General features: G+C 33.8%; 1 protein-coding gene across 2 annotated transcripts in view; it reads left to right on the plus strand.

The window, feature by feature from the left end:
* Window positions 1–13798, plus strand: part of Tll1 (tolloid like 1) — a 174474-nt gene that overhangs the window by 107652 nt on the left and 53024 nt on the right. For both annotated transcript variants that reach the window (XM_041674619.1, XM_041674620.1), the window contains 2 exons: window positions 1396–1520; window positions 8780–8895. In XM_041674619.1, coding sequence (XP_041530553.1) covers window positions 1396–1520; window positions 8780–8895 — 241 coding nt within the window. The remainder of the gene's footprint in view (window positions 1–1395; window positions 1521–8779; window positions 8896–13798) is intronic.

Raw genomic sequence — 13798 nt, forward strand, 5'->3', positions numbered from 1 at the left:
TTTTTATGTATGTGAATGAACACAAACATACACATCAGTGGACACTTGGATACTAGGTCCCTGGAGTTGCTTTCACTTTCTGGTGGCCTACATAGCACTGTGCTGAGCAGGGTTCACAGATATATCTGAGAGGGGTTGCTTCCCATTGCTTCCTCTGCCATCCCAGGAAGCTGTAATGTAAAGTCACATTTTAGTTTGACTTTTAGGTTTTGATTTCCACCATTTTGTAATCCCACTAAGTAGGCAAATCTGTCCACCCTTAGGGGCCTCCCAAGAGCCTTTTGGTTTGTGTTGTCTTGCTAGCAAGAGTCAAGCCAAGGGTGGGAGGACACTCTGCTGTGATTTTGATTTACATCCCTCTCACAGTAGAATGGCTTCACAAAGGCAGAACTTCAGTTTGTTTAATTTACTGTTGTCAATTCAGGCCTAGAACTGTGCTTAATAAATGTTTTCTAACGGAAGGAATAAATGGAGCCAAAAATGCTGTTCTGTGACCTGCAATTCAAGAACAATATGTTCAGTTTCATACTTTGGAATAGAATATCTCGTTGCTTATCCCAACTTAAAATATTTTTATATTATCATTAATTAACTTAATAGATTTTATGCCAAGTGAAAAATCTTCTATTCTGATTTTTTTTCTTAAAAATTCATGTCTACATTCAAGACTTCTAGCCATTTTGAAGGCTTTTCCAGTCCATTCACCATTTCTTCTGGGTTAAAAATGTTTGATTTACGTCACAAAGTTAGAATATATTTTTAGTGCATATTTGGAAAATAGCTAGTTCTCACCACAACTTTGAGTCCAAAAGGTTTCTATCTTTACCTAATATTTAATAAGCCATCAGTAATACTTTTTATTTATTGATTTTATCTTGATAAATAATCTGTGCATTTGATTTACATGTTATCTATAATTGATTACTCTGTTCTTATTCTTTCAACACAAGCTGCAGTAATATTTAGAACGCAGAAAGAGTTAGCTTTGGCTAGTTTAACTAAAATTTTACTTTAAGCTTTTGCTCTTGAGTTTTTTAGTAACCTCATTTTTTTTTTTTTTTTTTGCAATCTGGTGATCTAAAAGGTTCTTGGATCAATATGGGGAAATAAAACAAAAGTCACAATGTCCTTTGTGCAATATTGGCAAATAAACCTTATTTCTAAAAACATATAACACATATCTAAAAAAAAATGTACTTCTGACTTTCTGGAAGTTAAGCCATTTTTACACACTTTCCCTGCTCTGATTAGAGTATTTGGAAAACCTCATATTCTGCCTTATGTTCAACCTACTATAACTACTGATGAGATTTAGAAGTAATGAAAACTATGTTTGTTATGGCTACATTACTTCTAATTTGGTGACTTAGGTATGGTTTGCTTCTGCTTTTCCAGGGGGATGTTTCTGGACACAATACTCCCTTCTCGTGATGACAATGGCATTCGTCCTGCAATTGGTCAACGGACCCGGTTAAGCAAAGGAGACATTGCACAAGCAAGAAAGCTGTATCGGTGTCCAGGTACTGAACAACAAACACAGGAGATTTGTATTCATCCTCGAGCTTCACCAGAGAATCAGGCCTTGATTTCTTCAACTGTTCTCTTGTCCATTTCTATTTTCACAAATGGCATGCACATTTCCAATTCAGCAACCTAAATGAGGATAATGAGAATTTTAGAATGCTGTGGTGGAGACAAGTTGCCAGACGTCAAAAAGCACCAAAAAAGAATTGCTTGTCATTACTAAATAGTCAGGCAATTTTGTAGTCAAATGCTGTGTCTGTGCCAATATTAAGAAGAATAGGCTTTCTTACACAATCAAGTTCTGGGAAATGAAAAGGGGCTTGATATGTAAAAGCACTTGCAGTACAAGCACGAAGACCTGAGTTTGAATCCCCAGCACCCACTTACATATCTCAGCAAGCTGTGTGTGTCTGTAGCCCCAGCATTGAGGAACAAGAGACAGGTGGTTTCAAGCTTGCAGAACAACCAGCTCGTCCAGTCAGGAGTTTCTGATACATCGAAAGACCTTTGACTCAAGGCGTCTTCCTTTTGGCCTCTTTATGTTTACATGGGTAGAACTCACACACACATAGGGATGCATCAATAGGTACTCCCCACATTGTTGGATTCTGAATGATCTGTATTTGAAAGACCATAATCAGCAAAATACAAGTTAAAATTTTTATTAGTAAGGATTTATAAATATATTCTGTAAAAGTTAATGTCAACCTTGTTAATAGGGATCTGTCAAATAACATTAAATAGGATGATGAATGAAAGTTCTTAATTTAGAATGTCCTAATGGACAGGGCATGGTGGTGTGCACCTTTCATCCCAGCACTCAGGAGGAGTTCCAGGCCATCATGGTCTACAAAGTGAGTTCTGGGACAGACAGGGCAGTTACACAAAGAAATCCTGTCTCAAAAATCCAACCCCCACCAAGAAAAAGTCCTAAAGGAAGAATACATATTAGTGTCTTAATGAAACAAGAAAAGAATCCCTGTAATCCAAATGGAAAGTGTTTGGATTGCATATACCTCTAGTATAGCTCAGCTTAGTCTCTGACATTATCAACTAGAAAGCTTTTATAAGATTGTTTGCTAAAGCTTCTCTTACCCCAGTAGGAATTTTTTAAATATACTTCTGAAATTTGGACTGATAATTAAACTCATAAATGGTCACAGAGGTAGTAATAATTTTTTTTCAGAAAATTGAGAATATAATAGACACATTAATCAAAATTTTAGGACAATACTTAAAAAACTATTCATATACTAAATATTTGTGGGTTCTTACATTAAATCAGCCTTGAAATATGGAGTTGATCACGGATACTTTCTTTCTAGGAAATAAGAGAATGCAAGTTGGTTTATTTTCAAAAATTAAAATGTGTTCATGGACATATGGCATAGACTCTTTGAATAGATTAAAACTAGAGAAATACACCAAGAAAAAAAGTGAATCGTTTGAATAATCACAAGGAATGACTAGGTCGTTTATAATTCAGTGTCGATTCTGACATTAATTTACTGATTTGAGACCATAGATTTTATTAGACCTTTTCTAAGACAAGAGGTTTATTTGTTGAAATCAAATTTTCTGGAGGAAAATTTTAAGAATGTTCCTTAAAATTTTATTGTAATAGCTGTCCTAAAATCTGGGTCTAGTAATGTTCAAGAGATTTATATAGTTACAATTTAAACCTGCACTTAAAACCTTTGCATCTTAACGATTCAATATTGAAAATAAACTTTAATGTTTTTGAATATAAACTGCTTATCAATTCTCATATATGCTGAAAATCATTCTACTTAATGTCATTGATTAGTTTATTTCATGATACTTATGTTAGATTCATAATTAAATAAATACACTTTAAAATGTGTTAAATCTTGTAGCACAGGTCTGACATGCCAGGTATTAGGAGGATAAAAAAAGAGAATTATAAAGTCAGAATGTGTCTCGCCATCAGATTGAGTTCAATGTCCACTTGGAAAATTTGGTGAGGCATCCATCTAAAAGAAGATGAAAGTTGGGGATTTATTCCAGTGGTAGAGGAATACTAATAAGTCATGGTCCTAGACTTAATCCTTAATACTGAAATAAATTGATAAATGTCTAAATGGACATTACATATGTCTATACAGCATTACTTTATTTTTATGTCTGTCACTAATTTCATAGCAAAGTTGCTAGAAGACAGTGACACCAATGTGACAGAAACACATGAACAAACCTCATTAGTCCTGTGACATTTGATACATTATTTAATTAATATCAACCAAAATGGGCACTTTCTGTATGAAACTACTTTGGTTATTTCTCTAGATAACATGCATGTATATGACACACCTGGAATCACATGAGAGGTGCATTTGAAAGTAGATTTATAGAAACATCATTAAGAATTGGTGAAAAAAATGATGACACTATGGTTATCAGCCTTTCATTCTTACTTATTTCAGTTATTCATATTCTTATGAATTATAATTAGATGTAGCTATCACCTGTGAGTTCACTAGGAAAAACTGATAGTGTTGATTAATGCAGTAAGATCAATCGTTCATGCAAGCTTGTGATCCATGAGAAAGCCATCATGGGTTTTAAAGGCACTGTGAAAAGTGAGATGTTCTTTACAGCTCTTGCATCACAAAGGACAATACATGTGTCAAATTGCACAGTCCTACTGAGTTGACCTTATTCTTACTTTTATTAAAATTGTATTCGTGAATAAAGACAGTAATTGGATGCTTGGGATACACAAGGCTGTGGCTTATATGGTCTGTGATTACTGTACCCTCTTCCAAAAGAAAGAGTTTCTAGTGACCTTGTTGTAAACACCATTGCTTTCTCCTCAAGAAAACATAAAATAGTTTATAATATTAAAATAGTATACACAATGTATATGTTTTTAATTTCTTCAAATAAGTATTATCTAATTTTATAGGAATAAGGAATATATATATTGAAAACATTTCTTGTAATCCGTTATTACAGTTACACACACACAATTATTGCCTAGAATATATTGAAAAACCTTATGATTATCATTCATTCATTTTCTCCTGCTATTTCATGGGTGCATTTATTCTTCTACCCAGCACATTTTTCCTCATCAGTGAACAGTAGAACACCGTATCCCATAGCCCAAGCCAGAATGCTATGGAGATCCCACTTTCCTTCTTCCTCTCTGTTTCTGTGTAGTCATCTGGCTCTTGGATTCCTGCTTTCTCGGTTTGCAGCTGTGCACTCACATCTGGGTACGAATCTCTCTCATTGCATTAACAGTAGCCAGTCAGTCTTCAGTTGACTTTTCCCATTCTCCATTCTCTTTGCCTCTTCTGATTCCAGCAATGCTGTCCAAGTGACATTCAAAATGCAAATCTTTCTTCTCACATCTTTAAGAAAAGTTTAACTTCCCTTTCAAGGGATCATCTTCCAAACTTGTCCTGTTTCTCCTTTCAGCCTCTTCAAAGGCATTGCTCTATAGCCTTACCTCTCACCTTTTCCTTCTATTAGAATCATGATGTCATTTGCTTTGGTGTCTTAATTCATTTGGAACACTGAAAATTTCCACTCTTTATGTCTTCCTAGTCAAATGTCCCCTGTTCTCAATTTCCCCACAGTTGCAAAACAATTGTTTGATCATTGCCCTCATATCTTATTCTCATAATTGTTACTTTATCTGTTATTTCCCACACTAGACTATAAGATCTCCCAGGAACTCGTTGACATTAAAATTAGGTGCTCAACTGATATGAATGCATAATCCAAATTCATTATGTGAAAGCTAGTGTGCTGGATGTTGAAGACAAAGAAAAGAAAATCTGAAATATATATATGTAATATATGTATATATATATATATATATATAGTGTGTGTGTGTGTGTGTGTGTGTGTGTGTGTGTGTGTGTGTAACACTGCATGGAAAGGGAATCTCATGGCGGAAACAAGTACAAACATGGTCTCTTGTTGACAACCTCAAACTTGGTTCATAGCCAAGGATGATGTAAGCTTTGATCCTCCTGCCTCCCTCCTCCTTGTTCTGGGACTATACACATGTAATGACCCACCTGGTTATGTGGACAGGACTTCAGGAATTCTAGGCAAGCACTTTATTGACTGAGCTATATATGTAGCCACTACCAGTTTTTGAGAAACATTTCAAATAAAAAAAAATCCAAAATTCAAAGTTTGAAGGAAACTGAAATGAATAATTATAATGCATTAAGGGGCCCTAAGTTGTTATATATATTTTTATTGTATAGATACTTATGCTTTCTTACCCTCAGTAAAACTATAAATATATTCCTACAAAATTTGGAGAAGGGGAATTTTTGACATTTGTTGGAAACTTTAGACATTTGACAGGACAAATATTTGTAGATGATTAAGAAGTCCATCAGAAATTTAGCCTCATTATTAAAAGATGAGGCTGTAGTTTCTTAAAATACTCCATTTTATATTATAAATTGGAATCTTTATATTAAAGAAGGATGTACATGAAGTATCTAACTCAAATGTGAGTGGGCCACTTTTACTGTTGGAACACTGATCATAAAAACTGTCTCTTGGGAGATTTTGTCCAGGTTTTCAATCTTAACTACTTGAGATTCAGAGACAGGAGGATTGCAAGTTTAAATCTTTTCTGGGTCAGCCTGGCCACAAGCTTTTGCTTGTATACACAATGTCCTAGGTTCAAGCTCCAGCACTACAAACAGCAACAAGAATTTATCTCATTATATTTCATTATTTTCATTTCCCCAACTATAACTGAGGCAGTTGTTATAATCTTCACCTACACAATCATGCTCTCATCCCTCAGTTTTCCTAATTGAAGGTAGAAGTATTTCAGGATGAAAAAAATGTCATGTCATTATCTTTGACTGTAACAAAGCCACATGAAATCTGATTAGAAACATATATGTTTTAAAGGGCAAGAAATCTGATTGAAAGCTTTTAAAATTTGCTGTTATTTTAAGATTACTAAGTAATAGGATTGGAATTAAAATTTCCCTGTCATTCCTGTGTTTGCTGTTACTGGACAAGCATTTGAATAAATCGTGCCTTCTGACACTGTTGTTTCCCACCCCACCCCCAGGTTTTAAATGATGCTATTTTGGGACAGGGTGTCACTCTGTAGTTTAGGCTGGCCTCCAACCCAAGGTACTTTTTCTGCCTCAGGCTTGAGAGAGCTGAGATTGCAGATGTGAGCTACCATACCTAGCCAAAGTTTGATTTCTATATTTGAGCATAAATCAAGCAAAGGTGTGGTAGGTTGAGACTGTGAGCAAGAGACAGTGGTGTTTTTAGAAAAATAATCTCAAATGCTGAATAAAGCTTCAGTTGAAAGGCTATTACTTTTTTTTTACATTGTAATCAGGCTGTAATTTATATAGTGATAGTTTTAAAATTATGTCATGTTTTGGTTTTTACTTTAGGAGAATCTAATTTTAGTAAGAACAGTATAGTTTGTAAAGATTTGTGAATCAGATATTTTATTGTTTTAATTCTACTGTAGGAAATGCAATCTAAATTTCATTTTGGCTAAGAGAGGCTTTGATTTCTCATGGGATTTCTTTATAAAAAGTGGAAAAATATAATTTTTTTATAAAACACATTCAACTGACCCATTATTAATTAACATCTAAGCACATCTTTCTTTGAAGTATGTGTTATAATGTTAATAAAGTCTTCCAAATCTCTTTGTAACAGCACTTATCAAGGACCATGATCATTCAGTAACTGTGTTAGATTATGTGCTTCTGACCTTGAGCATTTCATTTTATTCTCCGATTCCTTTTATCTGTCTTCTTTGTAAGAAAAAGCATTGCTCATTCTTACTTTGTTGTACAAACTTAGTGTCTGTTTTGCTGATAATATAAATATTTATATCATCTCAGACTCTTTTTATAGCTCTGTTATACGTTACCAGAGTCATTATTTTTTTTTATTTAACACAAGATATGCAGTCATTCATAATTTATTGAGTATTTGATGAGATGAGAGTTCACATCAGATGCTGAGAGTTATGCCTCAGATCCAGGGAATATCTCTGTTTTGAGTGCAATATCCTTCACTTGGGAAAACACTTTGTTTTCAGATTATTGAATGAAGGTTGTGAGATAACTGGTCGAAGTGGTCAAGAAATTCTTAAAGATTTAAATAAATCCACCCAGAATCAAGGGGCATTGCATTGCAAAAGTTATGGGAAAACTAATGGAATTGTGTCCATTGGGCTACAACAAGCCTTGAGACCCTATAGCTGACAATTTGCAATTCCAGGTGACTGATGCTTAGTTTTAAAAATAATACAAACTTACAAAGAGAAAATTATATAGTCACTATTCTAGAAATCTTTACATATTAGTGAAGAAAAGAAAAATAAAAACAGAGTGACATGTATAAAACATTCTAGAAAACAGGTATTTCCCATGATAGTGTTTAAAGATGTTTTTATTTTTATTTTAGGTATATGAGTGTTTTACCTACATGTATGTCTCTGCATGTGAGTGCCTGGTACTCACAAAGACCTGAAGAGGGCATCAGATACCCTAAACTATAGCTCAGAGAATTATAAACCACAGCGTGGGTGCTGGGGACTAAACCTAGGACCTCTGCAAGAATAACAATTGTTCTTAATCACTGAGCCGTTGTTCCTGCCTCTTCATAATACTTTTTGTTTTCTTATTATGAATTATTGTATGTGACATTTTATATCATCTTTATTGGATATTTATTAGTTATCATAAGAATTTTTAAATTTTAAATAGGAATATTACTATGAAATTACCATTTACATTTGCAACACATCACTGATAAATATAGACTTCATTCACATTGATTATATTAGTGAGAAAAAGAGGAAAGTTTCTTGAGGTTGCAGGAACGCAGAAGTAGGTCTTCTATAGCCTGAATAAATATAGATGTCCTTGAGATTGTCTGCTGTAATAATGAATGAGATGTGTTCCCATGAAGCAACTTTATATGTGCTAAATTATTTATCACCTCTAGTCTTGTTTTATGGTTATCTTTAGTGACACCTGTAAGCATTCTGAAGTTCTCTAAGAGAGACATAAAAAGCAATTCATTTATAAGGGTAGTCAGTCTGGGTGATGCATTCCTGATCAGTTTGAAGATATAGTTAGAGGTCAGTACTGCTTACAGAAAGAAAAAGAAAAGAAATAAAAATATGCATTACTATTTAATGTTCTATTCATTCTATTCATTACTTCCATAATGATTGGTAAATAATTTCATGCCTTTTTCCCTTTAGCTTGTGGAGAAACCCTACAAGAGTCCAGTGGCAACCTTTCCTCCCCAGGATTTCCAAATGGCTACCCTTCTTATACACACTGCATTTGGAGAGTGTCTGTGACGCCAGGAGAAAAGGTAGCTGATACCCTCAGGAGTTCCCCTTCAGTCTCCTCTAAGTAAAGCATTTCACAAGTTTTAAACTATATTTTGCTTATTATTTATTCACTGTAATTGTTCATTATTATTATTATTATTATTATCATTATTATTATTATGAATTTGCTATGCTGAAGATTGAGCTTAGAGCCCCAAAAGTCCTTGGTACACACTTTAGCAATAAGGTGCAGCTATGGCTTCTCTTCAGTTTTGATTTTAAGGTGGGTCTTTGCAAGCTACCCAGGCTGTCTTTAAACTTCCTCTGTAGCACACTCTGGCCTTTAATTTTTAATCCCTCTTCCTCAGCCTGACACACAGCTGGGATTACAACTGGTATTGCATTATCAGGCTTGGTTTTATTTTTGCTTCATTCTTCAAATATTCGGTTAAAATGGAAACGGCTCAGATTTGAAGTTTGGAAAACTTTAATTTAAAATATTTCAAATGCATTAGAATGGTTGATAGTATATGCATCATATAATCAGAGACAATGAAATTGACTTGAAAACTATAAGACAATTAAATTCCTGCATTTTAAAATTTTAAAAATGTGTCAAAGTTAGCATAAACATATATTTTGAATATCATGTCCATCTTTAAATTGTGTAAATATAGTTGTTTTATAAACCTTTTATTATTTTTTTAAACAAAGAAAGCTCAGGTTCAAATGACCTTCATCTGTAAGAACCTCTCAATAATTATTTTTATAGGACAGATAAGGAAAATATCCTATCTACACAGAAGGAAAACATTTATGTCAATATTATTATGGACAGTGAAGAAAGGGAGTCCTATTTCCCCAACATCTGAAATTAGTGGCAAAAAAAATCTCACTTGAGTTACAAAAGCAAATTCAGATGCTGGTGTGTGTGTGCGTGTCTATGCTCGTGTGTCCATATGTACTGTGTGGATGCAACCTGCTAAACATGCATTTGACCCAAAGAATAATTCTATTAATGATTTATTTTAAAATAAGCCTGAATCAAAGAAATCAGAGAAGATACTTCCCAGTTATTATTATAAATTCGATTCTTATTAAGAAACTTTAAAAATTAGTCCTCTTCAGATGGATAAAATTCAAAACTGTAGTTTACTTGCATTTCTTTACAAATATTGTTCTTGAGAAATTATAGCATGCACACTTAAGTCAAAAGAATGAAAATAAATGTGTAAAAAGAAAAAAGAAAACAAATGTTCTTTGTTATATTAGTTTTATCAAATTAAAAATAGCTAAGAAATGAAATTGCTGAGCCTATTGCTTCCTGGATTCTCTGTTAAAAGCAAACTTTATGCCTGTAAGTGTGATAATAATGCCTGTAATTGTCCCAGTAATGTCATAATAATTAATAATTAATATTAACATATATATATATATTCATGTTAATCTTTAGTTTCTATAAATTTTTTGTTTGAATTTGACCCCTTAATTCACATGGAACTACTTGACTATCTCATTAGGATTCGTGTAACACTGCTATCCTTTTGCTCTTCCTAAAGATGCTCAGCAGTTGTAAGGAATGGCACAGATAAGTAGCTGTGCAGGGTCTTGTGATAGTCCCAGGAAAAAAAAAAAGTTACATGAATGCCCTCGCAGGTCATATGCTTATTTGTACTTTATGAATTACATGCCTGTTGCAATGCATTTAAAGATTTTTCAATTTACTTTCTGTGTAGTTTATTTGAATAAGCCCCATTCCATGTTATAAACACCATAGTTTCAACTCTTTTCTTTGTAACTTTTTGGGATAGTTTTGCCAAGTAGCTTTGTCTGGCCTGGCATTCACTGTGTAGCACAGGCTAGCCTTGACATCACAGTAATCCTCTTGACTTTGCCTTTCAAGTGCTGCAGTCCTATGTCAGAATCATCAAACTGACCATAGTTTTTAAAAAGATCTTGTAGAATTTGAAAAGATTTGGATCAATAGTAATAAAACTCATCAAATTATCTCACTTTCCAGTTAACTAGGGCTACTCACATTGCATATGTCCTATTTTTAATGTTCTTCTACCTAAGTTTTTCCTCATGTTAAAGAAAAATTTAAAAGAGGAGGCAATATTTAAGGCAGAACTCTAGAGGTGTTCAAATAAAAAATGTTATTAATATGTAATGAAATTTAGAAACAGTAGATTTGCTAAGCAACTCAAATAGACAGAATGGTACAGTGTTTTCGAGAATGAAACACTGTAGGGTTACAAATATACAGTTTTCTCCAAACTCATGTAAAAATGTAATAGAATTCCAAATAAGTTTTCCAATAGATTTTTTTGTTAGCTAACAAGATCAAGTTTATTTAAGAAGTGATATGTTGGCATAGAAAGGCAACACTGGCCAAAGTATTAATGATGCTGAGTAAATTATATCTGAATCTAGTGGACAAGCATGAAGAAGATTCAGGAATCTGGAGCATGTGCGTGTATTATTGTCAAAAGAGCTTCTTATATCAATGGACTAACAAAAAGGCCAAAGTTATGCCTGATGGCACTGGCAATTTCTGATATAGTCATATTATAAAAAATATTTAAATAAATTTGTAAAAATATTTTTCTGTCAATAATCCTGTAGTAATTTACAAGAATGTGCCCACAGCTGTTTCTCCAGTCAACCAAGAAGAAATAAAACAATGTATAAGATGTTAGAATTTAAATAATATATATCATTCTTATGAAGAAAATAAGACTCTTTTAACTCGAAGAATTGTAAGAGGCATTTTAATTAGAAATATAAAAAATTGTAAAAATTATCTGCATAAGCTTTAAAATAGAAATACATATTAAAATAGACACTTACAGCCCAGAAGCTCAAGAGAATGGTAGTGTTATTCAGACACCAAAGTTGTTCAAAGCCCTCAGTAAAGATAACAGAAGCAGTAGAAACCCATCAGAGTTACAAGTGCAATGATTTGTTCAATACAACATGAAGTCATTGGCTGTCACTCTATGTGGGAGATGCTCTTTGAACCCATGGTGATGTCTTGCACCTCCTCTCTCAAACCTTCACAGATAGAAGAAAACTATGTTATCAACTGATTGACAGGGTTCGCAGTCTAGGAATAAGAAGGTGAAGTAATCTCTATGGGGTATTTGGAAGCTTCTAAAAGATGCAATACCTACATTATTAGCAATAGCAGTCTTGGAATGTTGATTTATGTGTCTTCTGATAGTGAAAACTTGGAAATGAAATAAAGCAAACAAACATGAATTTGAAGAAAACATTTATAATTTAATGAGACAATAAAATTGCCAGTTTAGCATCATATACCTAAATGGTTAAGCTTTTAAATCTCATGTATTGGGGTCAAAATTACAGATGGATGTCTGTCAAACTGTTGGGCATTTTCAATGAGGAGCTAGCCCATCAGTAGATTTCACTTTGTCCTTTTGATTTCCAGCATCACATACACATTATTTGTACATGGGAAAACACTCATTTTAAAATAAGGTCATAATTATGAAAGAATATGAAGACCACAATATTATAGGACTAAACACTTAGAGTAGGGAGGATGGCAAGTTGGATTGTATGTACATTTCCCACAATCAAAATTAAAGACTTTCATCTCATAACTCTGTTCTAAGGATCCAGTGTCTCCAGGTAAAAAGATCTGCATTCAGGCTATGTTGATTCTTGGTGTTTTAAGAGTTAAGAATGCACAGTTCAGAATTTAGCTGTGGTGACCAGGCAGAAGGCAGTATTGATCTGTCTGTCACTTACAATTTATTGACCTTTTAACAAGGGCAAATTGCTTATGTCTCAAAAAGATTTAGAATAGTCCCCTTTTTCTGACTATCCCATTTCAAAGCTGCCATTTGAGTGTTCTCCTTTTGCAAGCTTTTATTTTTAACCATCCATTTGTGCTTTATACATTACAATGATTCACAATCCACCAATTATATTTCCAAAGATAACATGTAAGGTTATCGACTTTTTATACATTCATCTCTGAGTCTATTCGAGGAGATCTATATTGTGATATGTAAAATAAAATTTGCTGTCAATAACTTTGCAATCTTGTAACCCAGTAATACCATTGCCAAATTTTGAAAAATAACTGAGGAAAGGGATTGAAATTCATGGTGGGAGTATAGGAGCAATTAGATCTCATTGGAGGTCTGAAGGTGACTGAGTCAAGGCTAGTTTATAATAAAGACTGGGATGAGGAGAAATTCAAGGGATGGGGAGGGGGTAAGAGGAATCCAGGCAGAGGAATGGATGCTAACACTGGGGAACTTGCTCAGGGCACAAAAGTCACTAATAACCAGTATGTCTTTAGTTAGGAATAAATGTGTTTGAGATCATAAATATGAGTCAGAGAAGGGGCATCAAAGATCTTGAAACTCTGCCGTTCATGAACTGATGGTAGCCAGGCTTTACTGAAACTGAAGTGGCCACAGAGCACAGGAACCACTGGGGAAAAAAAATCAAAAACCAAAGGACACTATATTCTGAAGCTACTCTTCCATCTAGGAAACAAAGAGCAATACTTTTCCATATAGAAGCGTGAGGAGGAGGCAGCATTTTAGCGATTTCACAGTAGGAAGAAGCTGTCAATTAGCTGGACAAAGAAGTGGAGAGGGGGTGAAAGAGAGGTGTGAAAAAAACATAGTTAATATCAGGCAACGTCAAATCAAAAATTCAAAATCCAAATACTATTATACAATTTTAAGAAGAATGGTTTTTAATAACCCAATCCCTAATCCTTTCCCTCATCTGCCATTTAGTTGACCTTTATAGAAAGTATGAATGCCCTGGGGTCACCTAAATTGTATGGCAGAGACTTCAGTGAAGATGCCTATTCTTAGGTTCTTTTACACCTCTCAGGATAATAACTAGGTTTTCTTATGAATTAAAAATTAAAATTTTTTAAGTGTTTCACAGCATAGT

Source organism: Microtus oregoni, unplaced genomic scaffold, assembly GCF_018167655.1.
Source record: "Microtus oregoni isolate MIOR12 unplaced genomic scaffold, Mior012 000025F_ref0000491, whole genome shotgun sequence".
Classification (NCBI taxonomy): Eukaryota; Metazoa; Chordata; class Mammalia; order Rodentia; family Cricetidae; genus Microtus; species Microtus oregoni.